General features: G+C 54.1%; 2 protein-coding genes across 8 annotated transcripts; both read left to right on the top strand.

Moving 5' to 3' along the window:
* Positions 1-4,620: 4,620 nt before the first annotated feature.
* LRRC8E (leucine rich repeat containing 8 VRAC subunit E) lies at positions 4,621-12,781 on the top strand. Of its 4 annotated transcripts, none has more exons than XM_036315337.1 (3): positions 4,621-4,752; positions 7,969-8,111; positions 9,642-12,781. In XM_036315337.1, the coding sequence occupies exons 2-3, from the start codon at positions 7,974-7,976 to the stop codon at positions 11,883-11,885; spliced, it is 2,382 nt and encodes a 793-aa protein (XP_036171230.1). In that variant the 5' UTR covers positions 4,621-4,752; positions 7,969-7,973; the 3' UTR covers positions 11,886-12,781. The 4 variants fall into 4 exon arrangements, with proteins under 4 accessions (XP_036171230.1, XP_036171233.1, XP_036171232.1 ...); XM_036315339.1 differs by having other exon boundaries at positions 4,693-4,752; positions 7,973-8,111; XM_036315338.1 differs by lacking the exon at positions 4,621-4,752 and adding an exon at positions 5,024-6,143.
* A 1,336-nt stretch (positions 12,782-14,117) lies between these two features.
* MAP2K7 (mitogen-activated protein kinase kinase 7) lies at positions 14,118-24,761 on the top strand. 4 transcript variants are annotated; one of them, XM_036315361.1, is made up of 13 exons: positions 14,233-14,356; positions 16,150-16,197; positions 20,025-20,166; positions 20,328-20,394; positions 20,504-20,617; positions 20,710-20,829; positions 20,984-21,091; positions 21,168-21,347; positions 21,448-21,528; positions 21,629-21,771; positions 22,327-22,372; positions 22,490-22,620; positions 22,699-24,761. In XM_036315361.1, the coding sequence occupies exons 1-13, from the start codon at positions 14,233-14,235 to the stop codon at positions 22,751-22,753; spliced, it is 1,359 nt and encodes a 452-aa protein (XP_036171254.1). In that variant the 3' UTR covers positions 22,754-24,761. The 4 variants fall into 4 exon arrangements, with proteins under 4 accessions (XP_036171257.1, XP_036171254.1, XP_036171255.1 ...); XM_036315362.1 differs by having other exon boundaries at positions 22,490-24,761; XM_036315364.1 differs by lacking the exons at positions 22,327-22,372; positions 22,490-22,620; positions 22,699-24,761 and adding an exon at positions 22,114-22,222 and having other exon boundaries at positions 14,118-14,356.
* The last annotated feature ends 211 nt before the right edge of the window (positions 24,762-24,972 follow it).

Genomic DNA, 24,972 nt, shown 5'->3' with positions numbered 1-24,972 from the left:
CAGGCTGTCTTCCCCACTAAGGGTCCTTTGGTTTAGAGATTTTGGTTGACCATTTGAGCCATTTTTTTTCCTTTCCATGCTTTAAATTCACCAATAAAGAGTGAGCTCATGAAACCCTAGGCACCACCCTCTACCCCAATAAAAAGAACCCCAGGCCTGCCCTGGCTGGTGTAGCTCAGTTGGTTGAACGTTGTCCAATGCACTGAGATTGCAGATTTGATTCTGGGCCAAGGCATATGCTCAGGTTGTGGGCTTGATACCCAGTAGAGGGCATGCAGGAGACAGCCTATGGATGTTTCTCTCGTCGATATTTCTTGCTTTTTAAATGTTTTTTATTAATTTCATAGAGAAGCAGGGAGAGGGAAAGAGGGATAGAAACATAAATAATGTGAGAGAATCATTGATCGGCCACCTCCTACACGACCCCTGTTGGGGATCAAGCCCACAACCTGCGTATGTGCCCTGACTGGGAATGGAACCCCAACCTCCTGGCTCATAGGTTGACGCTCAACCACTGAGTCACACCCGCGGAGCTCTCATTATTGTTTTTCTCTCTCTTCTTCCCTCCTTTTCTCTCTAAAATCAATAAAAACATATTTAGCCTGGTCAGAAGCAGAGGCTTGCATTTTCTTGCTTCAGTAGTTGTGTCCACAGTTGAGGTTCAGGAAATGGAAGAAAAAAGAGAGAAGCCAGGCTCAGAACTGAATACCCTGCTTTGGCTGGTGAAAGCCTATCTTCAGAACCCATCCTTGCAATGAACCCTCCCTTCAGCCTGGAGAGGTGCTCCTCAAACACCCCTCCTCATCACTCCCTCCCGCCCCCCCCCCCGGCCCCCAGGGCACTGCCCTCTGGATTGGATCATTCTAGGCCTCTCTTCATCCCCAGGTCTATTGAGGATCACTTGTGTGAATGAATACTTTCCGGCAGTACAGCAGCCTGGTTCCCCTGCCTGCCTTATTATCCATTCACCAGCAGTGCCCTCCTGAGTCATAGCTGCCTGCCCAGAGCCCTGCTCTGCTGTCTTCTTTGGTGCAAGGGTCCCTCCAAGGCTAAACTGACTCCATCCTGCATCTAATTGAGATCTGGATTCTGCCCTCATATAAGACCATTCCCCAAATTTGGTCCATCGACAAGGGGATGGATTACACAAACCAAAGCATACCCTGCAATCACTACAATGGAATACTCTTCAGCAATAAAACAAACAAAACAAAAAACAAAAAACTACCAGGACACTCAAAATAGAGGCAAATCTCAAAAACATTCTGCTGACCAAAAGAAGCCACACACACAGACTTCACTGTATGATTCCATTTACAGAACATTCTAAAAAATGAAAGCTAATCTATAGTGACAGAAAACAAAACAGTAGTTGCTGGGAGCTGGTGGGGGAGGGAGACTGTTGGACCACCCCATGTAGCCACTCTCAGATTCCTGACCCTCAGAAACTGCAAGACAGTGAATGCTTGTTTTAAGCTGCTAGGTTTTGGGGGGTAATTTGTTATGCAGAACTAGCTAACTACCTCAGGTTCACAAAACCTTAGAAGCTGGGTATTAAGTACAAGTGTTGGTGAAAATGTGGAGAAATGGGCAATCATGTGTACTGTTGGTGGGAATGGGAAATGATGCAGCTGTTGTGAAAGACAATATGGATGGTCCTCAAAAAAGTAAACAGAGAATTTCCATATAATCCACCAATTCCACCCAAAAGAACTGAAAGCAGGAACTCCAAGAGATATTTACACACTTGTGTGTAATTACTCACAATGGGCAAAAGATGGAAGCAACCCAAGGGTTTCTTTTTTTTTTTTTTTTAAATATATATTTTATTGATTTTTTACAGAGAGGAAGGGAGAGGGATAGAGAGCTAGAAACATCAATGAGAGAGAAACATTGATCAGCTGCCTCCTGCACACCCCCCACTGGGGATGTGCCCACAACCAAGGTACATGCTCTTGACCAGAATCGAACCCGGGACCCTTCAGTCTGCAGGCTGACGCTCTATCCACTGAGCCAAACTGGTCAGGGCCCAAGGGTTTCTTGATGGTGAATGGTTAAACAAAATGTGGTCCATCCATACAATGGAAGATTATTTAGCCATAAAAAGGAAGGATATTCTGACACAGACTAAGATATGGATGTAACTTGAAGATATTATGCTCAGTGAAATAAGCCAGTCACAAAAGAACAAGTACTGTGTGACTCCACTTATATGAGGTCCCTAGAGGAGTCAGATCCACAGAAACAGAAAGCAGATCCTGGGTGCCAGGGCCTGGGGGAGGGGGAAGAGGAGTAAATGTTTAATGGGGACAGAGTGTCAGTTTGGGAGAGTTTTAGAAATGGATGGTGAGGATATTTGCAGAACACTGCGAATGTACTTAATGCCACTGAACTGTACACTTAAAAATAGTTAAGATGGTAAATTCTTTTATCACCTTTCTTTAAAAGTTGGATGTTATTGATGTGGGAAAATTTCACCCATTCTCAATGGGAACATAAAGTGAGTAGTCTTTCTGGAGAACAACTGGAAAGATTGTATGTGTGTCCTATGACCCATCCATCCCACTCAAGCGTCAATCCATGCAGCAGGTGCCTAAAGCCCCCTCCATATCTCCTGAGCACCCATGGTTCCCACATGCTAGGAAAGTCAAAAGTACCAGGGAATTAATGCCCCTCCATTTCCCTTCTGCAGAGCAGCCCTCAGCCAAGACAAACAGGATCTGATATATTAGTACTTCAACTTCAACAACTGGGTGTCTTCCACAATCTCCCAGAGTCCCCCAGAAGAATGGAGCCATGGTTGCCCAGTGTCAACCTGCTCATTCATCCTCATTGATGTACCCTCATTAAAGCTACTGGCTTCCCTCCCTTCCCATTTTCATCTCCCCACTGTCTCACCATTAGTGCTTGTTGGGATCACTTCTCAGATAAGCTATTTACATCCAATTCCTTGTCTCACAGTCTGCAACTAGAAGAGCCCGAATTAAGGTAACAGCTCAATCATCCACCCACTCATCATTAACTGAATGCACACCACTGTGTGCCTGGCACCATTCCAAGTGCTGGAGACACTGAAGGGAGCAGCAGAGACCCCTGCCTGGAGCTAATGGGGCTTCCAGCCCAGTGACCTCAGACCCTTGCATAAGTGTGCCAAGCTGGATGCTTATTCCAGAACAAAGTTGGGAGCAAACCCCAGGGCATAGATATCAAGGAGCTTCTCAGGAGGCAGGAAAAGGCCACTGAGGAAGAGGGAGAAAGTGCTTAGTTTCAAATGGCTCCTCAGAGGCAGCCCAAGACTTAACAGAGGTGGAGTACCAGAGGGTGGAATGCATTATAGGGTTTCACAGAGGAATCTAAGCTATGGGAGTCCCAACCTTCAAGGTTTCAGGGTCTCAGGAAGCCTAACATGGTGAACTCTGGGGCTTCTTTGTCCCAAGTTAGACCACTCCCCATTCTAGTCTAGATTCCCTTGGGTTTTTTTTAAAAATATATATTTTATTGATATTTTACAGAGAGGAAGGGAGAGGGATAGAGAGGCAGAAACATCGATGAGAGAGAAACATTGATCAGCTGCCTCCTGCACACCCCCAACTGGGGATATGCCCGAAACCAAGGTACATGCCCTTGACCGGAATCGAACCTGGGACCCTTCAGTCCACTGGCCGACGCTCTATCCACTGAGCCAAACCGGCCAGGGCCCCTTGGTTGTTTTTGTAGTCAAAGCAGATCAAGGTTCAACTGCCTATACCCCCAGGCTGAATTGGGCAATTGGCTAGTCCAGTGGTCGGCAAACTTATTAGTCAACAGAGCCAAATATCAACAGTACAACAATTGAAATTTCTTTTGAGAGCCAAATTTTTTAAACTTAAACTATACAGGTAGGTACATTGTTATTAACTTAATTAGGGTACTCCTAAGGCTTAGGAAGAGCCACACTCAAGGGGCCAAAGAGCTGCATGTGGCTCGAGAGCCGCAGTTTGCCGACTACCGGGCTAGTCTAAGACCCAACCCAGGCCTCCCTGTGGGAAGGAAAGGGTGGGCATGGGGAGACAGAGTCATCCTAGAAGCTGGCCTCCCAGGCTGGACTCTAGCCCCAGCTCCCAACGCCCTCTGACCCCCCCTGCACCTATCCACGGACCACCCAAGGACCTGGCAGCAGTGTGCTCCCTGTCTTACCCCAGTGGAGGGCCAACCTCAAGGCTGGGCAGGGTCAAACATGTAAGCACCCCCATTCTACTCAGCTCCTTGACTGGATGGTCAGAGCAGGAAGTGGGAGCCCCCTTTCTCTTCTCTGGACCTTGATCACTGGTTCCTTGGTTGGGCCTCAAAGCCAGGTGGCTGCACCTTGCGGTGGGCGAAGGAGGAGACCCTTTCTCTCTTTCTGACTCCATCTGTACAGTTTGGTTCCAAGGAGAGCGCCCCCGCGGGTGCGCAATGCCTCGATCCTCATCAGTATGCCCCAGGCCAGGTCCAAGCCAATGGCAGCCGAGCCCAGAGGTCAGGGCCCCTGCTCCTAAGGCCGGCCGCTGGACCACCTTGGGGAGAGCAGGTCACCCTTTTCTGCGATCCCGGGCGCCAGGAGTCAGGGGCCACCTGGAAGCACCCGGAGGGAGGCAGGGCTGAGACGTCAGGTGGGCGGGGCGGGGCGGCTCCTGGTTACGGTCCCGCCCGCCCTGATTCACCCAGCCTGGCCCGGGAACTAACTCTGCCGGAGCAGGGACCCAGGAGTTGGGCCCAGCTCCACCCTGAGCGGTGAGTAGGTGGCTCTCTCCACCGCTGGGAACCAGGTTGCTGGGTGGGGGTCGGGCCCACAGGAGGACTGCCCCAAATATGGCTGGCACAGTGGCCTGAGCCCACCGCCACCGCCTGGGGCACAGGGCAGCTGAGGAAAGGTGGGGGCAGAAAGAGGGTAGGCCCTGCTCAGGCCAAGGGTGCAGGGCAGGCAGACCTGGCCAAGGACAGAGTGAAGATCAACAGGCTGTGGGCGACCTAGGGTGGGGGTGGAGGGGGAGGGGAGAAGGGGTCTTCATGATGTTTCCTCCTTCTTGGCCTCTGAGACAACAGCAACAACTCATCTCTGAGCTCCATAAGGCCCCAGAACCACCACTTGGGTTCTTCACCAGGCTACCCTCTCTGGGACTCTTGAACCTAGACCCCCAAGTCCTGGCAGGGCACCTTGGAAAAGTGCTAGGTTGGGAGTTCCCAGGTGTGACACCCCCCCCACCACCACCACCCATCTGCTACTAAGTCCCATCCTCCCCCACCAAGGCCTCAGTTTCTCCCTTATGTAAAAGTCAAAAAGTTGGACCTTGTGCCCTCCAAGGCCTGTTCCAACAGGTGCTGACAACTGCTGCTGTGTTTTTCTTTACTCTTAGCATGACTGTGGGTGGGGATAGGGGCTAGATCAGGAGTCCTCACCACCACGTGTTTTGGAGGCAGGTTAGAGGATTGGGGAGGGCCTAAGAGAGGAGAAGCCTAAGGGTCAAGTGTGGATGGGTGGAGCTAAGACTGGGTAGGGGGCATGTACCTATCCTAGGCTGACAGAGACCCCTTCTTCAATCTGGCATGCAGAGCAGCCATCCCACCATCTCACCTCCATATTACCCTACTGAAGTTCTTTTGGCAAAGATACTAGTCTCTGCCAGAGGTTTTCTCTCAAAATAGAACAGAATGGATGCAATCAGGCATTTGAGGTTCCACCTCAAATGCCATTTGTAGCTGTGAAAACTTGCGCAAATTATTTCTCTCCCTTTGAGGCTGGAAAAAGAGTTTCAACACCCATGCTCTCTGAGATATGGTGGCTGTAAGTTGTGTGTGTGGCCCCATTGTTGTTTTTCTTAGGGTTTCCCCCATCCCGAAAGTCCTCTTCTCTGGACCCTCCCACTAGCCCTGCTCAGACAAAGGGGGGGCATTGTGTCTGTGGAAGCTTAATGGCAGGTTCCAACAATCAAGTCTGAGTCATGGAGACACATAATGATAACCCCTCGTGTCTGCCTCTGATGGTGTTGTATATGCACCTTGTTCCATGGGAACCACTGAGCAATCTGCTGGGGACCTTAGGGGTCTCTTTTTGCCTGATTGTGGACCCCAGAAGTGAACTTCTGCCATTGTGAGATGGATCCTGAAATGTGGCAGGAACTCAGGTAGGAAGTCCCCTGCTGCAGCCCCCAGAGTTCCTATTTTTAAGTTAAGCAACTGAGCAGTGTCTCTTACAGGGACAGGTAGCCAGGGCAGGGGGAACCATAAGTGGCAGGGACTGGAAAAGGATGTGTGGTGTCTCCCTGGTCCTAGGTCTCCCCTCAGTTCAATGTTTGTACACTTAGGCCCACATGCACAAATGTGCACACTTCAAAATGCCCCCAAGTGACCCTTTTGGTGGCTGCAATGTACTTTTGGGTGCTTGGGGCTGTTAAGATGCCCTGGGTATGTTTCTATCAGATCCCCTGGTGACCAAGACTGACTGGGATGCACCGGGACATTTTTACTTGGCTTTTTGTTTAGGATAGTATAAAACTGAGTATGAGGAATGAGCTATTGCATAAGGGATCTTGTGTTCTTTGTGCACCTTCTTGCGTGTGCCTGGTGCTGGGTGAGTCAGGGCCTGAGTCAGGGAGCCCAAGAGTCTGGGTGTGAGCAGACATGTACCCATCTTGCTAGCCTATCCCCATCTTGGTACAGTGGTGGGAACCTCTGATGGGATTAAGTGGGTGGGGCCTGTATCCTCTATCTCCACCCACTAAATCCCCAAGGCTTTCAAGGGATGAGGGGATGGGAAAGGGAGGTGTCAAAGCCTTTGGTGCAGGTGTGGGACTGGGTCAGGTTCCCCCTGAAGATGGGTGAAGGGCTGGAGGACCAGCTGGTGGCCCAGATGCTACCTTCCTTGCCCAGCCTGCACCAGTGAAGCTATCAGGATGAGGAGAGCAGGCTCCAGGAACCCACTGGGAGAAAATGAGGCCTATATATTGGGAACCATGGATGCTGGGAGAGGTGGGTGGCCTAGGATCCCCTTCAGAGGCAGTGGTGGCCTTGCTACCTCCCTCTCCTCCCACCTCCAGCCTCAGGGAGAGAAGAGGGGGGCTCCTGGTCCAGGCTTGTGGCTTTTGTGTGACTTGCACCTGGCCATCTGTATCTGGAATAAGGATACCTTGGTCTAAAATGAAACCCAGGGACAGGCAGTGGGCTGGCCGCCCAGTCCTGTCTCAGTCATAGATGTCACACTGGCTCTCTCCCCAAATTTTTCATTTCCTGATTCTCTGCCACAGCCTCACTCACCCTGGCACCCCCTGCCCTACACTCTCAGCGCCTAAGTGTCTTTTTCTGCCTCAGGTTCTGGGTACATTCCCTCTATAAACCCAGGTGTCCTAGCCACACACCCCAAGGGCTGACCAGCCTTCAGTGTTGCCACTCCCTGTCCCTGGGGCCTGTAATCGGAGCCAGGCTCCAGCCGGCTTTTCCGGTTGGAGTTTGGAGGTGGTGCCCCGAGCTCCCCTCAAGGGGGTGGCAGGGCCCACGCCCCGGAAGTCCTGTGCCTTGAGCCATCCTCTCGTCCAGTGGTGGAGAGCCAGTCCTGACACTCAGACACCCAGGGTCTGGAGTCAAAAGAGCAGCAGAGGGACTTTTGCCTGGCTCATAGTTAAGGGCAGGAGACGCCCTGGTTCTGAAAGAAGGACACACAGGCTAGCTGGGGGACAGTGGTGCCGGGGGCGGCCCTCCTGAGCCCTGAAAGGGCAGGCAGGTTCGGATTGGTGCAGAGGTCCCAGGGAGCAGAAGTAGTGAGAGCACTAGTTGCTTGACTCCAGGAAGGAGGTGAGGTCTGGGGGAGAGGGAAAGGGGACGCACAGCTCCTGGGTTCTGCCAGATTTCGGCAGGGTAGAGTGCAGATCCGGAGCAGCGTCTGGCTCCTAGGGGGAGCCAGCAGCAGATGCCACTGCCTGAGGTCTCCGCACCACACCTCCTCCTCTCTCATAGGCAGGATGATTCCAGTGGCCGAGTTCAAGCAGTTCTCAGAGCAGCAGCCTGCCTTCAAGTTGCTCAAACCCTGGTGGGACGTACTGGCCGAATACCTCACAGTGGCTATGCTCATGATCGGGGTCTTTGGCTGCACCCTCCAGGTAAGGGAAGGGGCAGGGCGGGGCCTGAATGAGGGGGTAGGAGAGGAGTCTATATAGGGGCGGGGCTCTAGAGCAGTGGTTCTCAACCTTCTGGCCTTTTAAATACAGTTCTTCATGTTGTGACCCCACCATAAAATTATTTTCGTTGCTGCTTCATAACTGTAATGTTGCTACTGTCATGAATCGTAATGTAAATATCTGATATGCAGGATGGTCTTAGGCGACCCCTGTGAAAGGGTCGTTCGACCGCCAAAGGGGTCGCGACCCACAGGTTGAGAACCGGTGCTCTAGAGGGTGTGGCCTGGGGAATTTCGGAAATCTTCCTCTTATCCAAGGAAGGGGAAACCAGAGCCCCCTATACTTACAGACCAATTCTGAAGCCTTCCCATTTTCTCCATCACTGGCAGCAGCACCAAAGTCCTGCCCATAGCTATGGTAGTCCATATTTTTATAATACTTTGTCCCTAGAACCTAGTAAGAACTGCAGTTACCTTATTACTTTGCTAGGGCTGTCATAACAAACTATCATGAACTGGGTAGCTTAAACAGAAAATTTTTATCTTACAGTTCTTAAGACTAGAAGTCTGAAATCAAAGTGTCAACATGGTTGGTTTCTTCCCAGGGCTGTCACAGAGAATATGTCCCATGCCTCTTTCCTAGGTTCTGGGGGCTTGATTTATAGATGATATTCTCCCTATATCTTCATAGCATCTTCCCTCTACGTGTGTGTGTCTATGTCCAGATTCCCCCTTTTTAAAAGGACACAGTCACCCCGGCTGGCATGGCTCAGTGGTTGAGCATCAACCTACAAACCAGGAGGTCACGGTTTGATTCCCAGTCAGGGCACATGCCCAGGTTGTAGGCCCAATCCCCAGTGTGAGGCATACAGGAGGCAGACAATCAAATTCTCTCTCAAAATTGATATTTCTATCTCTCTCTTCCTCTTTGAAATCAATAAAAGTATATATATATATATTTTAAAATATATTTTTATTGATTTTTTACAGAGAGGAAGGGAGAGGGATAGAGAGTTAGAAACATCGATGAGAGAGAAACATCGATCAGCTGCCTCCTGCACACTCCCCACCAGGGGGTTGTGCCCACAACCAAGGTACATGCCCTTGACCGGAATTGAACCTGGGACCCTTCAGTCTGCAGGCCAACTCTCTATCCACCGAGCCAAACCGGTTAGGGCTAAAAGTATATTTTTAATAAATCAATCAATCAATAAATAAAGGCAGTCATATTGGTGTAGGGCCCACCCTAATGACCTCATCTTGACTCCATCTGCTCTGGAAACACTGCCACATTCATGGGTATTGAGGATTAGGACTCCAACATCTTTTTGGGGGACACAATTCAACCTAACTCTTTTTTTCAGACAAAGACTGATACTCAGGTTTACTGACTCTTCTAAAGTCATCAGAGCCAGCTGGGGACAGTTGGGGACCAGGGCCTTCCACCTCAGCCTACTTCTCTCCCGATTCCCCAGATCCCTCACCCTCTTTCACCCTCTTCCCTAATCCATAGGTGACACAGGACAAGATCATCTGTCTGCCCAGTCATGAACCCCGGGAGAACTTATCTGAGGCCCCGTGTCAGCAACTGTTGTTGCAGGGGGTCCCTGAACAGATGGAGGGTCTCCAGGAAGTGAGCGGCCTCAAAAATAACCTGGACCTGCAGCAGTACAGCTTCATTAACCAGCTCTGCTATGAGAAGGCCCTTCATTGGTACCCCAAGTACTTTCCCTACCTGGTTGTCATTCACACACTCATCTTTATGGTCTGCACTAGCTTCTGGTTCAAGTTCCCTGGCACAAGCTCCAAGATCGAACACTTCACCTCTATCCTGGGCAAGTGTTTCGATTCACCATGGACCACACGGGCTCTGTCTGAGGTCTCGGGGGAGAACCGTAAGGGCCATGCCACTGGACAGGCAACAGCAACTGTGGCTGCTGAGGCAGGGCCAGGGAAGGTGGGGGAGGGTGAAACAGAGAAGGTGCTGACAGAGCCCGAGAAGGTGGTGACTGAGCCACCAGCTGTTACCCTGCTGGACAAGAAGGAGGGGGAACAGGCCAAAGCCCTGTTTGAGAAGGTCAAGAAGTTCCGTGTGCACGTGGAAGAGGGGGACATTTTATACACCATGTACATCAGGCAGATGGTGCTCAAAGTCTGCAAGTTCTTTGCCATCCTGGTCTACAACCTCATCTATGTGGAGAAGATAAGCTTTGTGGTGGCCTGCACAGTGGAGACTTCAAGGTTCACGGGCTATGCCAGCTTCTGCTGCAACCACACCAAGGCCCACCTCTTCTCCAAGCTGGCTTTCTGCTACATCTCCTTTGTGTGTGTCTATGGGATCACCTGCCTCTATACACTCTATTGGCTCTTCCACCGACCCCTCAAGGAATACTCCTTCCGCTCTGTTCGGGAGGAGACCGGCATGGGTGACATTCCCGATGTCAAGAATGACTTTGCCTTTATGCTGCACCTCATCGACCAGTATGACCCACTGTACTCCAAGCGCTTCGCTGTCTTCCTCTCCGAGGTCAGCGAGAGCCGCCTGAAGCAGCTCAACCTCAACCATGAGTGGACACCTGAGAAACTTCGGCAGAAGCTGCAGCACAACACCAAGGGCCGGCTGGAGCTGGCGCTCTGCATGCTCCCAGGACTGCCTGATACCGTCTTTGAGCTCCGCGAGGTCGAGGCACTCCGCCTGGAGGCCATCTCTGATATCACTTTCCCCCCAGGCCTGTCACAGCTGGTGCACCTGCAGGAACTCAGCCTGATCCACTCTCCTGCCAGGCTACCCTTTTCCTTGCAGATCTTTCTGCGGGACCGCCTGAAGGTCATCCGTATCAAGTGTGAGGAGCTCCGCGAGGTGCCTCTCTGGGTGTTTGGGCTGCGTGGCCTGGAAGAGCTGCACCTTGAGGGGCTCTTTCCCCCAGAGCTGGCTCAGGCAGCTACCCTTGAGAGCCTCCGAGAGCTGAAGCAGCTCAAGGTGCTATCTCTTTGGAGCAATGCCGGCAAGGTCCCTGCCAGCGTGACTGATGTGGCTGGTCACCTGCAGCGGCTTAGCCTGCACAATGATGGGGCCCGCCTGCTGGCCCTTAATAGCCTCAAGAAGCTGACGGTGCTACGGGAGCTGGAGCTAGTGGCCTGTGGGCTGGAGCGCATCCCCCATGCAGTCTTTAGCCTAGGCGCACTGCAGGAACTTGACCTTAAGGACAACCACCTGCGGTCCATTGAGGAGATCCTCAGCTTCCAGCACTGTCGCAAGCTGATCACGCTCAGGCTATGGCACAACCAGATTGCCTACGTCCCCGAACATGTACGTAAGCTGCGGGTCCTTGAGCAGCTCTACCTCAGCCACAACAAGCTGGAGGCCCTGCCCACCCAACTGGGCATGTGCTCTGGCCTCCGCCTGCTGGATGTTACCCACAATGGGTTACACTCCCTGCCACCTGAGCTGGGTCTCCTGCAGAACCTGCAACACCTGGCTCTCTCCTACAATGCCCTGGAGACCCTGCCTGATGAGCTCTTCTTCTGCTGTAAGCTTCGGACGTTACTCCTGGGCTACAATCAGCTGACTCAGCTGTCTCCCCAGGTGGGGGCCCTCAGGTCCCTCATCCGCCTGGAGCTCAAGGGCAACAGGTTGGAGGCTCTGCCAGAAGAACTGGGCAACTGTAGAGGGCTTAAGAAGGCTGGGCTTCTGGTGGAGAACAGCCTTTATGAGGGCCTGCCAGCAGAGGTTCGAGAGAAGATGGAAGAGGAGTAAAGCCAGGGAGGGGCAGGTTGCAGTAGAGGCTTTCTGGATGCTTCTATCCCAAAATCTCTACTACTGTCTTTGCCACTGAGGTGGCCAGGTGAGCCCAGGCCAGGAGAGGAGAGAAGGAGCCGACATGTCAGCCCATGGGGCCCAGGCAAGATCTTGGGACTGGTTTATCTGGGGAGATGGGAAGTTGTGGATTTGGGGTGGAATGGCATGGAGAGATTAACTCAGTCATAGATTCTCAGAACAAAACCACATCTGTGTCTTGGCTGGCTGGCCTGCCTCAGCCCTGGGCCAGAACTTCTGCCCTCCCCTTGGACATTCTAGCTCAGTCAGTGCCACAAAAGGGGGTAAGGACACAACCCGATAGGATTTCAATCTTCTCCCCCCTACCAAAGCTTACATCTGGGGTTCTCTCCCAAGGTGTCACAGACACAAGGGACCAGCACACACTGCCCTGACTTGATGTTATTTCTCTTATTTGGCAATGCATCAAAATCAACATTCCCAGAAAACATCACAGGTCCCACCCCTGAAAGTCTGACTCAGGAGCTTTGTCTCGAGGCCAGGAACTTGCCTGTCAATAAGTGCTCCAGGTAACCCTGCTGCCTGTGGTCCTAGACATTTATGTTGGGAAATGCTGACCTACAGAGGAGGTATCTAGAGCAGGAATTCTGAACCCTTTTTAGGTCCCCAAACCCTTTGAGAATCTGATGAAAGCTGGGCACCTCTTTCCTCAAGAAAATGCCTGTGTACACAGACATACACAATTCTGTAAACAATTCCAGGCAGTCAACTCCCCAAGGACTATTCATGGGTGTCCTAAGGATTGCAGACCCCAGGTTAAGAACACCTGCTGTGGAGGGTACATTTTTAAAAATAAATAATACTAATTATCAGAACTATCATTCTGATTTCCTGTGTCCACCCCTCTTGTCTAAGCCATTTCATGAGAACAATTATAGGCAGGTAGCCACAGTGCCACAATAAAGGGTATGTGTCTCTGTCCTGGAGACCTCAGGTAATCAGGAGAAATTAGGTGGCATCTCCTGATTAGCTTTTTTCTTGGAAAACCCATCTTCTTATACCTTCCCTGTTATTCTCCTGACTCTATACTTTTTTAAAATTTTTATTTATTGATTTAAGAAAGAGAAACATCACTTTTGCTGTTTCACCCTTTTATGCATCCATTGGTTGCTTCTTGTATGTGCCCTGACTGGAGATCGAACCCACAACCTTGGTGTATCAGGAAGATGCTCTAACCAACTGAGCTACTCCGCCAGGGCTGACTCTATACTTTTGTATCTGCTTCACCTGTCAGTCATCATCAGAGGGGTCCCCTTGGCTGGACCAGCAGGGCACTTGGCTCAGTCTGCCTGACCCTGACCTCCTGGGCTCCACCACCTCCTAGGTGTCCGCTAAATGCAATTTTCCTCCTGGCTCCTAGAACAAAGGCAAGCTACTCTCCAGGGACCCATAATTTCAGATGGGGACATTTTCCCAGCACCTTCAGACGAGTTAAAGGAATTTTTAGGCAGCAAGGACACCAGGCAGAGGCATCTAACCCCAGGCCAGTCTTCTGCATTGTCAAGGAGTAGGGCTCACATTCTGGGGGCCGGACAGATGGGGGGAAGTCTTAAAACGTCCCAGGCTAGTCTGACCTGGCACTCTAGCCTTGACCTTGGCCCCATCGCTGAGGTCAGGGGTCACGCCGCTGGGTTCCCAGGGCCCCCATCTCTTCCTACCCCCGCTTCTTCCTCCTGCCCTGGGCTTGCTGAAATGGAAGGGGCTTCCCACGGCTGCCTAATTATGAGGAGGCAGCAATTATGCATAACGGATCATAATGAAATCTGCCCGAAGTGAGAACGGAGTTCTGAGAGGGCATGGGTGCCAGAAATGTCCCAGCCAGAAACAGCGTAGACTAAGGACACAGCCGTGGTGACCACCCACGACAGCGCCAGAGCCAGAGCCTACACAGCGGACCTCGTCTCCCCTGGTGTGCGCTCGCGCGTCTCCCCCGGAACTCCCCCGCGCCCCCATTCGCTCTTGCAGAACGCGGAATGTCGTTTCCATACAGCGCGGCTCACCAGGGCGCTCGGAATTCGCACCAGAGCTTCTTGGCGGGAGGTTTGCACATTGCCAGCCTCAAGCTCTAGGTGGCGTCATCTCTTTGGCTGCGACGCCGCACGCACGCACGCGCGGAGCTCCGCACCAGGGAACCGCGGGCATGCGCTAAGCGGGAGGAGACGGCGGCTCGGCGGGGTCACCCAGACGCAGGCGCAGTGCGGTGTTTGTCTGCCGGGCTGTCGGGCGGCCGGGCGGCCGGCGGTGCGCGGCAGCGGCGGCGGGGAAGATGGCGGCGTCCTCCCTGGAGCAGAAGTTGTCCCGCCTGGAAGCAAAACTGAAGCAGGAGAACCGCGAGGCCCGTCGGAGGATCGACCTCAACCTGGATATCAGCCCCCAGCGGCCCAGGCCCAGTAAGCACGGCGGCGTGGGGGAGGGGGCGGGCGGGGGCGGGGCGCGCTCTGCGGGAGGCCCCGCCCACGTCTCTAGGCCCCGCCTCCTCTTTCCGTAGCGCGCTCGCTTCTCCTCACTGCCTCCGCCAGCTGTCTGCTCGCGTGGAGCGGGTCACGGTGACCCCGCGCCTAGGGGCTGGCGGGCTCCCGGACGGTCTTCCCCCAGCCTGGGGAATGCACCTCTATGGGGCCTGAGAGGCTAGGTACCCGGCTCCAGGTGATGTTACCCCACCGGATGACCTGCCCCCATCACCGTGATCTGCGGAGCCTCTGTCACCTGCTGAGAGCCGTGCTTCCTCTACCCCATGCGACTGTGACGACATCCAGGTCCCCAGCAAACTCGCACTCGTCCCTTCTGACCAGATGGTTCCACTCCCTCCATCTCAGTGACTGTTCAGAGAGCCCTACCCCCACGCCACTCCTGGGTCCCTGTCATCAGCTTCAAGGGGTGATCCACTCACATACTCACACCTGGCCTGGGGACACCTGAGGTCACTTGATCACAGATAACCCCCCTTTTTCCTCTGACCTGATGGTTCTCCCACTCCCTCCCTGTGACTGGGGATCCCTTCTCCCCAGTTGGACTTTGTCATTGGGCTCAGCAGCCCCCTTCCACACTATACACATACACCAGGCCCCTGCATACTCCTCTGACCAGTTTCACTACCACCATCTTGGTGACTGTGTCTAGCCCCCAAAATACACACCCAGCCTCCAGTCTGAGGACTTGGTCATTTGGGCTCAATGACTTCTTCCCCACACACCAATACTGACGTGGCCTGGGGACACCTGAGGCCAGTGTGGTTATATCTAGCATCCCAGCACTCATATACCTCTACTCTGATCCCACCATCTCAGTGCCTACCTTCCTGGCATCTTGTCATCTGGAATCAAGAGTTGTCCCTCTAATACCCCCACCTGCCCTGGGATCACCATGGTTACATTTAGTCTTGTTATGTCCCACAGAACCCCTCCTCAAATCCTCTCGCAGCTGGAGGGCATCAGATTTCCCTCTTCACACAGACCTAATGAACAGCACCCCACAACGCTTTCTGTGTCTTTCTTGTCGTCTTTAATGTCCTCTCTGATATGACCCTTGTAGCTTATGTAGCTCCCATGTCATCATCCTGACAGAAAGAGGAAGACACCCTATATCCGGGTACTCCCAGCTACCCGCTACTCACCCAGCCTGACCTTCACAGCCTGAAACCCACCCCAGTCCCTGTGTAGGGCCCACTCCCCATCCCTCCCTTCCTGGGTCAGCTTGGGTTCCTCCATGAGAAGGTCTCCTGGGGGCCCAGAGAAAGCCTTGAAGCGGCCATGCTGGCATTAGACACTCCTGGCGTGGGGCAGGAAGCCCAGCCAGGACTGGAGGGTCCATGCTGGGCTCTGCAGTGCTGCACGGTCCCCTCCCCCGCACCCCCCCTCCGACCCCTCAGCATGAACAAGACAGAGTTGGGTATGGGGCCTGAGGTGCCTTATGGGGGTGGCTATCCCAGTTGCAGAATGACGCACAGTGAGGCCCAAGGCGGGCAGGCCCTTGAGGAGCCTCACTCTAGGCATCTGTGTCTGTGTCAGCTCCATCCCATCCTTCCAGTCCGCCCATCTGTCAGTTTCTACCCATCTCTGCAGTTTGGTGCCTTGCACCTCCCCCTCCTCCTCATTATGATTTGATTTCTTTTCTTTTGGACAAATCGGTTGTTTCTGTTGTGATTTATCGTCGTGTTTTTTTTTTCTTCCTTCTCCCCATCCAGTTATTGTGATCACTCTAAGCCCTGCTCCTGCCCCGTCCCAACGAGCAGGTACCAGCCTTTTTATCATCGCTGCTTGGACATCTGCACCATTGACTTAACTGCTGCCCCAGCTGCAGAATCCCGTCCCTCATCCCCCCATGCCGTGTGTGTGTGTGTGTGTGTGTGTGTGCATGTGTGTGTTTGTGTGTGTGCATGCACATACTAGCACACACCTTCTTGAACTCTCTCATTCTCAGTCTTTCTCCCTCCATGAGATCCACATCAGGCCCATTCCACCTCTTCCTCTGTGTTCTCTCACCTGCCTCCCCCACTTCCCTTTCTCTCAGAGGCAGGTTTGAACTCCCTGGAGGAGGAACTGGGCTCCCTCACCAACGAAGTATATCACTTGTGAGGGAGTCACACGTGTGTGTGCAAGTGTGTGTGTATCAGTGAAAAGGAGAGGAAGTGAGACCAATGGGTCAGCTGTGCCCATGTATCTACTTCAACAATTCAGGGAACATGTTTTGGCCCCTGTGTGCTATGTCTCTTCTAGGTTCCAGGAGCACAGCAGTTAATAAAATGGACCAAGTCCCTCTCCTTGTGCAGCTGATACTCCACTAGAGATGGGGTGGAGTATGAACAATGAGCAAACTCTTAGTCAGGGAGAGCAGGAGAAAGCTATGAACTGTGGAGAAAAGGCAGAGTCGAGTAGGGATGAGGGTTCTGCAGCAGGGTGGTTGAGGAAAGCCTCTGGAAAAGGTAGGATTTTTTTAACAATTAAAAAACACACACCTGTATTATAAGTTCAAAGCATGCTCACCCTGGCAGGTGTGGCTCAGCTGGTTGGGCATCGTCCCATGCACCAGGAAGTTGCTGGTTCCATTCCTAGTCAAGGGCACATGCCTGAGTTGTGGACTGCATCCTGGTAGAGAGCATGCAGGAAGCAGCTGATCGATGTGCTCTCACGTAGATGTTCCTCTCCCTCTCCCTTCCTTTCTCTCTAAAATTAACAATTTTTAAAATATATTTTATTGATTTTTTACAGAGAGGAAGGAGAGGGATAGAGAGTTAGAAACATCGATGAGAGAGAAACATCGATCAGCTGCCTCCTGCACACCTCCTACTGGGAATGTGCCCGAAACCAAGGTACATGCCCTTGACCAGAATCGAACCCGAGACCCTTCAGTCCGCAGGCTGACGCTCCATCCACTGAGCCAAACCAGTTAGGGCAATAACAATTTTTTTTTTTTTAAATGATCAGAAAAGTAAGTTCCACCAGCACAGGATTATAGATGACAAGCCCCACCAAGTCATGGAGGATTTCTCTGTTCCTGGATACATGATGATAAACAAAACCACTTCTATTTTACTCAATGAAAATGCATGGAGAGCCTCAGGTTATACTTTGGTGGCGAGCTGTCCATTATTTTTGGTGTCTTGTGCATGGTTCCAACTGCCCGTCACTTGGGGAGACTGTAAAATGATTTGTTCTGGAAACAAAGTCTTGTGGGAGGTGGGGGGAGCAGCTGAATGGAGGTAGAATGGCTCTGCCAAGGCCTTAGTGTAGGTGCCAGTGGGTCTGGGACTGGATGTGGATAGCACAGGCCCGGTGTGGGTGTGGGTGTGGGTGTGGGTGAGAGACCAGGCTGGAGGCCTGTCCTGTTGGCCCTTGTGAGTAAGTGGGACTAGGGTAGGCAGTTGTATGTGTACCACCTCCTGTGTATGTGTGTATGTGTGTGTGGGGGGGAGTCTCTGTTGCATTGTCTGCTTGTCTGCATGTGTGTGTGGGTTTGTGCCATGCCGTGTGTGTGTGTGTGTGTGTGTGTGTGTGTGTGTACACGTGCGTGCGTGAGCACTGGCTGACAGCCTGGTACATCTATGATTCCTGACAGCCGCATGCCCCCATGGTCTCTTATTCTCTCTAATTCATTCATGTCTCTCTCTCTCTCTCTCTCTCAATTTCATGATCTCCCTCTGTCCTCCTGACCTGCTTCATGGCTCATCATCACCTCAGAGCTCACTGACCACTCTGGGACTTTATGTAGCTCCCCCTCCCCACCACCACTTGAGATCCTCCTGTGCTTCAGTTTGCAGGGCTGGTGGAAGCCTCTGTTTCCTGAGGCTCTGGGGCAGCTCAAAGACCCAGTGGCCTATGTGAGGGAGGGGCCTCATGGGGCACCAAAAAAGTGGAGAGGGCAGAGATGTGGTCCTCTCCGCAGAGAGCTGACAGTGCAGGGCAGAAAAAGGATCCAGGTACTTCTCCGGGGATGAGAACCTGACACTGTCTCGGGAGACTCCATGTGCAGGGGGAGTACAAAGCGAGGTTGTTGAGCCAGAGAGGGAAGGCTTACGACCCTGGTTCAGGCCATGGCAGAGCAGAGGTATAAGGATGCTACAAAGCTGGGGCAGGATGGGGGGCATGGAAGTTGAGGGTTCTGGGCTTGACTATGTCTCCGGAGTCTCCAGAACTCTATCTCTATTCCTGCCAGGGCCTAGCAGGACCTGTACCCCTTCTAGAACTGCAGGCCAGGGTCACATACTTGTTCCCTCACTCTGGCTCCCTCACAGCAGGGTCCTGGGTCAACAGGGCAAGGAAAGTGCTCGGACACCAGCAACTCAAACATATCCATTGGTCACTGGGCCCGGGTTACTAGATGCTCACAGAGCTGTGGGAAGAAAAAGTGGGCTTCAGTAGGAGGTGTGGAGAGAGGAGGGACATCAGCTGGAAGCAGACCCCATGGGAAGGTGAACCTGGGAGGATGCTTGTAGCCAGTGCCCTCCCAAGCCAAGGAGCCCCTCCCAGAGTGCCAGGGCCTCTCAGGTATAAGGGTTCAATGGAGGATTGTGTGTCTCTTCCGGGGGCCACAACAGCCTCTGTTCCTCCAACCTGTTGCCAACCCAGCCAGGGGAGGCTCCCACCCCCTCAGCGAACCTACTCTCCTGTCCAGGCCCCTCTCTGGCCTGTCTCTGCAGCACCCCAACTCTTGGGTAGCTGGGCTCCGGTCTTGGCTCCCGTCTGTCTCCTGCCCTCCCATCCCCTAACGCTGCCTGCCTGTCCTGGGCTGTCCGCTGCCTGTCCGCTGCCTGCCTGCCTGCAGCATGTTCAAAGCCATCTGCATGCAGGCTGCTGGAAAGAACCAAACCCCTGCCTGGCCTAGCACCCCCTCCAAATCCCACCAGTCCTGTAGGGGCTGTGCCAGCCGGAACCCCTCATCAGCAGGACACAGGCCCAGCTGGGGTCCTGCCCCTGCTACTGTCCCTGTTGGCCCCAGCTGTGCAAGCCAGGCTGGGAGGCTCACAGATGAGCCTGCTGGCCAGAGGGTGGCTTTTCCTTACTCTGAAACAGAACACGGGGTGGGGGAACCCTGGGTCCCTCGCCCACTGTCTCCCCAGGATGGCCTGCCTCACTCTTGTTAGACCAAGTTCATTGCAGCCCACAGGACCAGAGCGCAGGCTGATCCTGGCTGGCAGTCCTTCTGAACATGGTCCTGAGCATGGGTGCTGTGGCCCTGGGCCTGCTTCCTGGGTAGACGTGGGGAGGAAAGGGACATGCCAGGCAGGACACCTGTCTGAGGGATGCCATCAGCCTCCAGGACTCATTTTTCTGACAGCATTGACTTGGGGATGAACCGTTGGCCTCTGGGGACCACGATTCCCAGCCAGCCCTCTCCATCTCCTTCCAGGGGAGGGAGATGGGAGAGGTACCCTGAAAGTGGTTCCATGGGTGAGGCGCCAGCTCCTCCCACCCAGCAGGTCAGGCAGCTGTGCTAGCCTATGTGAGGATTCCTGGGAGGGGAAATCATTGTCCCTAGCCCCCAGATGCCAGCATTGGAGGTGGGACCAGCTGCATGCCAACCCTCTCCATGCCCCTGCCTCTCACCCCCCCCTCCTCCCAGCCCTCCAGCTCCCACTGGCCAACGATGGCGGTAGCCGTTCACCATCTTCTGAGAGTTCCCCGCAGCAACCCACGCCCCCTGCCCGGCCCCGTCACATGCTGGGGCTCCCATCCACCTTGTTCATACCCCGGAGCATGGAGAGGTGAGCCTTCAGAATGGGGCCCCTGACCTTTGGGAGGTCAGCTTGGAGGGCTGCTGGGCTAGCCCCAGGGAGGAGGTGGTGAAATATGTGTGTTGGGAGCTGGGGTGGTCTCAGGTTGGTCAGGACCCCCCTCCACTCACATCCTCACCCTGTTCCTCCAGTATCGAGATTGACCAGAAGCTGCAGGAAATCATGAAGCAGACAGGCTACCTGACTATTGGGGGCCAGGTACTACCCTTCCCCCAGCCCCTGGGCGGTGGGGGAGGACACAGTGGGGCTAGGTCTACATGGTAGGGCAGAGGCCGTGCAGATCCTCAGTCCTGATTCTCTTCACCAGCGCTACCAGGCAGAAATCAATGACCTGGAGAATCTGGGGGAGATGGGCAGTGGCACTTGCGGCCAGGTATGGAAGATGCGCTTCCGGAAGACAGGCCACGTTATCGCTGTCAAGGTGAGCACCCGCCCCGCCCAGGTGTGTCCCATGCCTCTCAGCTCTGGTGCTAAGGATCTCCTCTCCTCTCCTCCCCGCACTGTCCTGTGCAGCAAATGCGACGCTCGGGGAACAAGGAAGAGAATAAGCGGATCCTCATGGACCTGGATGTGGTACTCAAGAGTCATGACTGCCCCTACATCGTGCAGTGCTTCGGGACCTTCATCACCAATGTGAGCCTGACCGCCTAGCCCCTTCTTTTCTGCCCACTCCCTTGAGTCTCTCTTGCCGCTCTCTGAGTGTGCCCCCCAGCCCCTCTTTTCTTTCCCTGATTGGGGTGGGCAAGAGGGTACGGCCGCCCCCAAGCCATGCCTGCTGCCCTTGCAGACGGATGTCTTCATTGCCATGGAGCTCATGGGCACCTGTGCTGAGAAGCTGAAGAAGCGGATGCAGGGTCCCATCCCTGAGCGGATCCTGGGCAAGATGACGGTAGCGGTGAGTGGCCAGGCTGGGGCAAAAGGCCCAGGCCCATCTCCCCCCTGCCAGTCACAGTGCTCCTCTTTCCTCGCAGATTGTGAAGGCACTCTACTACCTGAAGGAGAAGCATGGTGTGATCCACCGGGACGTCAAACCCTCCAACATCCTGCTGGACGAGCGGGGCCAGATCAAGCTCTGCGACTTCGGCATCAGTGGCCGCCTTGTCGACTCCAAGGCCAAAACACGGAGCGCTGGCTGCGCTGCCTACATGGCAGTAAGTGGGGGCCCGGGTGGCCTGGGCAGTGAGCCTGCTCCAGCCACAAGGGTCCATTCTCCCCTTTCCCTGTCTACTCTTCCCCCACCTCTTCCTACAGCCTGAGCGCATTGACCCCCCGGACCCCACAAAGCCAGACTATGACATCCGGGCTGACGTGTGGAGCCTGGGTATCTCTCTGGTGAGTTGGGGCCCCTCCTCCTGAGGGCTGGGGTGACCCATTTCTGGGGTATGGGAGGACAGGAGTCTGTTTTCAGCCACTCCAGCCCATGTCTTCTCAGGTGGAACTGGCAACAGGACAGTTTCCCTACAAGAACTGTAAGACGGACTTCGAGGTCCTCACCAAGGTCCTGCAGGAAGAGCCCCCGCTCCTGCCCAGTCACATGGACTTCTCGGGGGACTTTCAGTCATTCGTCAAAGACTGGTGAGGAGCCCCTACCTAGGCCTTCCAGGAGGGGGGCAGATCAGGTGTGGCCCCAAGCTCAAGGCAGCCAGGGACGTTTGGGGTGGGAGGATGGAAAGCCTGCCCTCATGGGGATGGGACAGCTGTGTGTCAGAAGGGGCTCAGGGAGGAGTCAGAGCCTTGGAGCCATGACTTGGGTTTGGACTGGGCCGGAGGTGACAGCTGGCCCCAGGGCATTTGGCTGGGTGGCCTGGGGCTTCACCTCAGGAAGTTTTAAACAAGCAGAGGGGAGAGGGCTATGAGCATCCTGCACCAACAAGCAGAATTATGCAGGCAGGATGTTTATGTTGGATTCTCCCTCAGGAAAACCCCTCCTACTGGCGCCTTACAACATGGTTCAGGCCCCTGTCCTACGTGGGTGCAGGCCTTGCGTCCTCTGAGGTATCCCAGTTGGTGACACAGGGCAGGGAAGATGCAGTAGCTCTTCCCCACAGGTTTTGCAGACCGCTGGCTGAGCAGGTAGGCCAGCGGAGCCCCTCCAGGCTCTCACTTCCCTTTCCTCCCTTCTTCCTCCAGCCTTACTAAAGATCACAGGAAGAGACCAAAGTATAATAAGCTACTTGTGAGTACCTGAGGCCCTCCCTACCCACACACCCTACCGCCTACTCGTCTGGACATCCAGGGCCTGGGTGAGGCCAGCAGCTGCCCATGTTCTAAGCTCTCCCCTCCGGCCCTGCAGGAACACAGCTTCATTAAGCATTACGAGACGCTGGAGGTGGACGTGGCGTCCTGGTTCAAGGATGTCATGGCGAAGACCGAGTCACCGAGGACTAGTGGAGTCCCAAGCCAACACCACCTGCCCTTCTTCAGGTAGCTGCGTGGCGGTGGCCAGCCCCACTCGGGGGGGGGGCCAGAGAAGTGGCCACAGGTCCCCTCTTCCCTACTCAGCCACCCAGCTGCCCACCACGGGAGACCTGGGAACTGGATGTCCGCCGAGGGCTGAGGACAGAAAGTAGGGGATGCCAACCCAACCCCGACTCCCTACCCAGCAGCCATGGACAGATGGGCCCACCAGGCCCTAGCCCTTCCAGTCCTGGGGTCAGCCGGCTGTACAAGTCCCCCCAACAGACACTGTGAACAGAAGACAGCAGCAGGCCATGAGCAGACTTGCTATTTATTCAGTTGTAACCCCTGGGCTGGGGTGGCCACCAGGGGCCAGGAGAGAGTCACCCTTCTTGTATCCTCCCCATGCTGTCCCTTCCACCTTTGTAGTACACATGCTCCCTGTCTCTACCTGCCTCTGTCACCTCCCTTGATGCCTCTCTGGTTTTCCCTGTCTCCCTTCCTGTATCTGCCTCTCTCCTGGCCCAAGCCCAGGCTCTGTTACCCACAGCAGGACTCCTCGGTCCACTTAGGTCTGTGGTGAGCAGTGAGTCCTTTGGCTGGCATCCTCGTCCCAGGAAGGCAGGCTGGGCATTATGACTGCAGCTGACCAGGCTGTGGGGGCTCTGGCGCTTGTGTGCGCGGCTCTCGCTCTCTCTCTCTCTCTCTCTCTCTCTCTCTCTCTCTCTTTGATCTCAGGGGGTCCTTTTTGGAACTTACTGTATTTTATTGTACTCGGTGGGGTGTTTGGGGGATGGGGGAGGAAGAAGAGCTTGTTCTCATGGGATTGGTCAGTACCTTCAGAAACTTTTACCAAAGTCATGTTTAGCTGCTGTGGTATAGCCCTCAACCTCCTGTGGGCATTGGGGGGTTGGAGCCAGGTAGGGGCCTGGGCCACTGTGCCTTGTCAGCCTGTTCTGGAGAGACTATTCCCAAAGGTGGGGGCTGGGGGTGGGGCTCCTCCCTTGGGGCTGGAGACTGGCCACAACTTGGGGTGAATTGAGGACCCCAGGCTGTGTGGAGGAGCCCACAGGGCTGTGGCCACACAGGGTGGCCTTCAGGGAAGGTGGGTATGGGGCATGGTGGGAGGCAGTAAATGCTGCTATGGCAGGAGAAGGGAGTGAATGACAGTAGTGGGGGTCATAAGGCCCAAGGAGGCAGGGATTGAGTGTATAGGGAATGGATGTGGGGGTTTGAGGATGTGTGATAGGGACAGAAGTGGAGCGGGCCTAAGGCTGGGCTGGGGGTGTGAAGGCAGTCATGCCCTCACAGTGCCCCTGAGCATCCCTCAACTTCCCCAGAGCTGGCCAGTCCCCAGCCCACCTTGAGGATAGGCCATGGGGCCCCTCGCCCCCCCACACCCCTCAGCAGCAGTCAGAGCAGGAAGGGGGGTGTTTCCTTTTTTGTTGGTGATGCATGCAAATCAGTAGACAAACATACACACACCAACCAACCAACGCCAAAGGTGATGAACTCCCTGGATGTAGCTGGAGCAATGTAGACTCAGCATAGGCATCACTGTAACCTCTCTCTATCCTATTGACTCTTGTTACTCTTAACATAGTCACAAAAGGCCGCATGTTTAAAAAGTACTCTTTGTCTTCTCTCTGCTCCCCCCAGGGGGTTGGGGTGACCACCTTTCTTGCCCAAATCCCCCTTGTGACTGGATGGGGCAAGGTAGAGGTAGGTGGGCAATAGGCCTGGCTCCACCCTCGGAGGGGTCCCAGGCACGGGGGCTTTTGCCCATAACCAGAAGGTCAAGTGGCTCGTTCCAGGGCCAGCAAAGGTCAGAAGCCGGCTGCCCGGTTTATTTTATTTAACTTAATTTTGTTTATGAGTGTGTGTCTGCCTGTCCCTCCCCTTCAGTGTTAAGTGGGAGCCCTGAGGGAGCCTCTCCTCCCCCCACCCGCCTCTCCCTGTTTCCTCCCTCTATCTCCAGTCACCAGCCGTCCTTCTGGACCAGGCAGAGGGTTGAGCGGGCAGGCAGGAGCCTGGGGCGACTTGGCCCAGCCCACCAGCCCATGACCCCTTCTCAGGCCACCAGTATTGCCCCTTCCCTTTTTAAAATGAAACACCCTTGTTTGTAAATCCTTAGATGCTTGAGAATAAAACCCCTCCCTTTTCTTCCACTGAGTCTGTGGTGTGACCTGAGCCTTGGCAGGATATGGCATGAGATGTGGGAAGGGTCTGTAAGCCCTGACCTTGTGGTTGGAGGGCTGGGAAGTGGTGAATTCTGGTGGATAAGGTCTCTGCATCAAAAGGGAAACTGAGGCAGGGTTGTAGCTGGGAGGGTGGTCTTTGTAGTGATTTGCCCAACATCAAGCAGGCAGTATGGAGGGA

This window comes from Myotis myotis, unplaced genomic scaffold (assembly GCF_014108235.1).
Source record: "Myotis myotis isolate mMyoMyo1 unplaced genomic scaffold, mMyoMyo1.p scaffold_m19_p_6, whole genome shotgun sequence".
Classification (NCBI taxonomy): Eukaryota; Metazoa; Chordata; class Mammalia; order Chiroptera; family Vespertilionidae; genus Myotis; species Myotis myotis.
Note: the sequence above shows the minus strand (reverse complement) of the source record. Positions and strands in the feature narration are given on the sequence as shown.

What these genes read in the sequence shown, in the direction of transcription:
- MAP2K7 (XM_036315361.1), top strand. Translation starts at nt 14,233, where the DNA reads ATGGCGGCGTCCTCCCTGGAGCAGAAGTTGTCCCGCCTGGAAGCAAAA. An exon ending in GCCACGTTATCGCTGTCAAG is followed by an intron (nt 20,618 to 20,709) that starts GTGAGCACCCGC and finishes TGTCCTGTGCAG; the next exon opens with CAAATGCGACGCTCGGGGAA. An exon ending in CAAAGTATAATAAGCTACTT is followed by an intron (nt 22,373 to 22,489) that starts GTGAGTACCTGA and finishes CCGGCCCTGCAG; the next exon opens with GAACACAGCTTCATTAAGCA.
- LRRC8E (XM_036315337.1), top strand. Translation starts at nt 7,974, where the DNA reads ATGATTCCAGTGGCCGAGTTCAAGCAGTTCTCAGAGCAGCAGCCTGCC. An exon ending in TCTTTGGCTGCACCCTCCAG is followed by an intron (nt 8,112 to 9,641) that starts GTAAGGGAAGGG and finishes CCTAATCCATAG; the next exon opens with GTGACACAGGACAAGATCAT.